The sequence below is a fragment of the Cryptomeria japonica genome, chromosome 11 (assembly GCF_030272615.1).
Source record: "Cryptomeria japonica chromosome 11, Sugi_1.0, whole genome shotgun sequence".
NCBI lineage: Eukaryota > Viridiplantae > Streptophyta > Pinopsida > Cupressales > Cupressaceae > Cryptomeria > Cryptomeria japonica.
Genome location: NC_081415.1, coordinates 725,348,951 through 725,351,591, shown reverse-complemented (window position 1 = coordinate 725,351,591; position 2,641 = coordinate 725,348,951). Strand labels below are relative to the sequence as shown.

Genomic DNA, 2,641 nt, shown 5'->3' with positions numbered 1-2,641 from the left:
CTAGAAATGAAAGCTCCAATTTTAATTGTGATTTAGTTGTTACCTAAAAGAAGAGATATAGACAATATCTTTTATTCAATATTTGAAACATATCAATCTTGATAAAAAGTAGAGATACAAAAATTATCCTTCACCAATAATCGAAACATATCAACCTTAAACCTCACCCATATAATATTTTTTATTTTAAATATCAACTAATTTAAATAACCCTAAATACTATTATTAAATACTTCCTTCTATAAATATATAAATATACATGCTATTTTAATATTAGATTCCTTCTATAAATATATAAATATACATGCTATTTTACTATTAGATCTTCCTCACCCAGCTTCCACTATCGTTGGTTTCATATGTGAGACTCAAGCTGTGAAGGAGAGAGAGCGGCTCTGCTCTCTCCCTTTCAAATAGTCTACAAAGCCTTCCAAATTTTTTTGAGACGAACCTCCATTCATCACTGCTTTCTTCATAATTTCCCGAACACACCCAACATTACTCCTAAGCCTTTTCCCCTCTTGTCCATCTATTTCCATAAACTCTGCTATGGTGACTGCAATCTCCTGGTGGACCACCAGCATGGATCTCATCCTATTAGAGCTTCTAGAAACTTGACCCAGATTCATGGCCACTCCCCATTCATCGACAATGAGCCTGCAGTTGGTATACTGGTCTGTCAGCAGAGGAAATGCGAGCATGGGAACTCCCAACCAGAGGCTTTCCACGATGGAATTCCAACCACAATGGGTGAGAAACCCACCCACAGAAGAATGGGACAAAACATCAAGCTGAGACACCCACTCAACAACCAAACCCTGTTCTTTGCTGTCTTCCATAAACCCTTCTGGCAGTATGTCTTGCACGTCAGAGGAAACTATATCAGGACGGAGCACCCAAAGGAAAGGCCGCTTGCTGTCCAGCAAACCCATGGCCATTTCATGTACTTGAGCTTTGGAAACATGGGCGTAGCTTCCAAAAGAGACATACACAACAGAATTCTTGGGCTTGGTGTCAAGCCAGCTCCTACAGTCCGATTCAACCCACATGCTTGTTCCCACCTCGCCCTTAGAATGATGGTGTTGAAACAAGGGACCCACTGAGCAAAAAGGGATTCCCGACTGCACTTGAAGCTCTTGGATTGTTCGGCTCTCCAGCTCTTCTACTGTGTTGGAAATAATCCAATCTGCTCCGCGGGCAGACTGAAATGCTTCGTATATAATTCGGTGCTCCGGAGTTGATATATCCCGCTCTTGCAGATAAGAAGGGAGGTCTGTTAATTTCAGAGCTGGAGCTCCAGGAATGTAGTTTATCAGCTCGCTCTCTGCAATACAAAGTCCACCATTATTTTATCAAATGGGATGAGATTTGAACTATGATAATCTTCAAAAAAATTCATAACCCATGTTCAAATTGTTTATAAATAAAAGAAAAGAAGCATAATATATATATTACCGTCGCTTGTAAATGGGTAATGGCCGTTTTTGACGAGGAGATCCAAGTGATAATAAATGGAGAACACCATGACCGACTCAGTCCAGAAAGAAACGTATGGGATCCCAAATTTCTTGGCTATGCGGTCTGGCCAAACGAAAAAGGTGTCGGTGATGATGCAGGAGATTGGAGGGCCTTTACGCTGCAGATCCTCCATCAGTTCCTCTACGTGGGACTCCATCTTATTCAAGACAGCATTGTTGAATTCATCGTGATTGAGAGATCTGTCGAATTCTTGAGGCAATCCGTCGGATACAAGGGCCGATCGGATGTTAGAACCCATCAAACTCTGGGCAAAAGGGTCGCGGCCATTATTGGCTTTGATGATGCGGGCATGGCATCCATGGGTGCACACCACTGTCACAAGAACACCCTTGGCTGCCAGATTGGTGGCCAGCTTATAAGTTGGAATGATGTGTCCCTGTAATGGATACATAAACACCACTGCATGCGCACTACTCATCTTTACTTCTCACAACTTATAAGTTGAAGCCTTTCTTGTGTTAGTAGTAGCCAATAGGCTATTTATTGTGGAAAACATCCCACCGGTTTCCGCATTTCCCATGCCGGATTGGGTTTGCCGGAAATTATTAACCGATCTGACATTGTCCTATTCGTCTGACTTCCGTACAAGCATATATAGACTGCGTACAGCCCACCAAAATCAGAGGAAAAACCATGATCTTTCTTCTTCATGCACTGAAAACACTATTACTTCTCTTCTGTACTGTAACACTATTACTGATATAGGAATTTTGGGTTTCCAGATATAGTGTGCTTTGTCATAAAATGAGCAAGTAGTGACCAATGACTGTATTGTTCTTTGATGTGCACTATTTGCATTGGATGGGCAATTGGAATTTTCTCCAAACATGCACTCATTCATAGCAATATAGATGAACAGTTTGTGTTTCCAAACTTGGAATCTCCGCCATGTTGCAGGTGCTCTTCCTCATCCAATCCCACATATTATTTCTGGCACACATATCCCACATCTGTTTATCTTGGATAAATCACCTTTCAACCAATCAGCACCATATGCCGACAAATCATGTCCCTTGTATTCCTCAACAATTTTCATACCATCATTGAGAATAAAGAGCCTTCATAGTTAGGAAATCATGATATTAAATTCATGAAATTTCTA

General features: G+C 40.9%; 1 protein-coding gene across 1 annotated transcript; it reads right to left on the bottom strand.

The window, feature by feature from the left end:
• Positions 1–322: 322 nt before the first annotated feature.
• On the bottom strand, positions 323–1,963 carry LOC131061401 (UDP-glycosyltransferase 86A2-like). The gene is made up of 2 exons (XM_057995044.2): positions 1,456–1,963; positions 323–1,324 (listed from the first exon to the last, which is right to left on the bottom strand). Exons 1-2 carry the CDS (start codon positions 1,955–1,957, stop codon positions 369–371), a joined length of 1,458 nt encoding a protein of 485 aa, XP_057851027.2. The 5' UTR covers positions 1,958–1,963; the 3' UTR covers positions 323–368.
• Positions 1,964–2,641: the final 678 nt, after the last annotated feature.

What these genes read in the sequence shown, in the direction of transcription:
- LOC131061401 (XM_057995044.2), bottom strand. Translation starts at nt 1,957, where the DNA reads ATGAGTAGTGCGCATGCAGTGGTGTTTATGTATCCATTACAGGGACAC. An exon ending in TTACCCATTTACAAGCGACG is followed by an intron (nt 1,325 to 1,455) that starts GTAATATATATA and finishes TTTGTATTGCAG; the next exon opens with AGAGCGAGCTGATAAACTAC.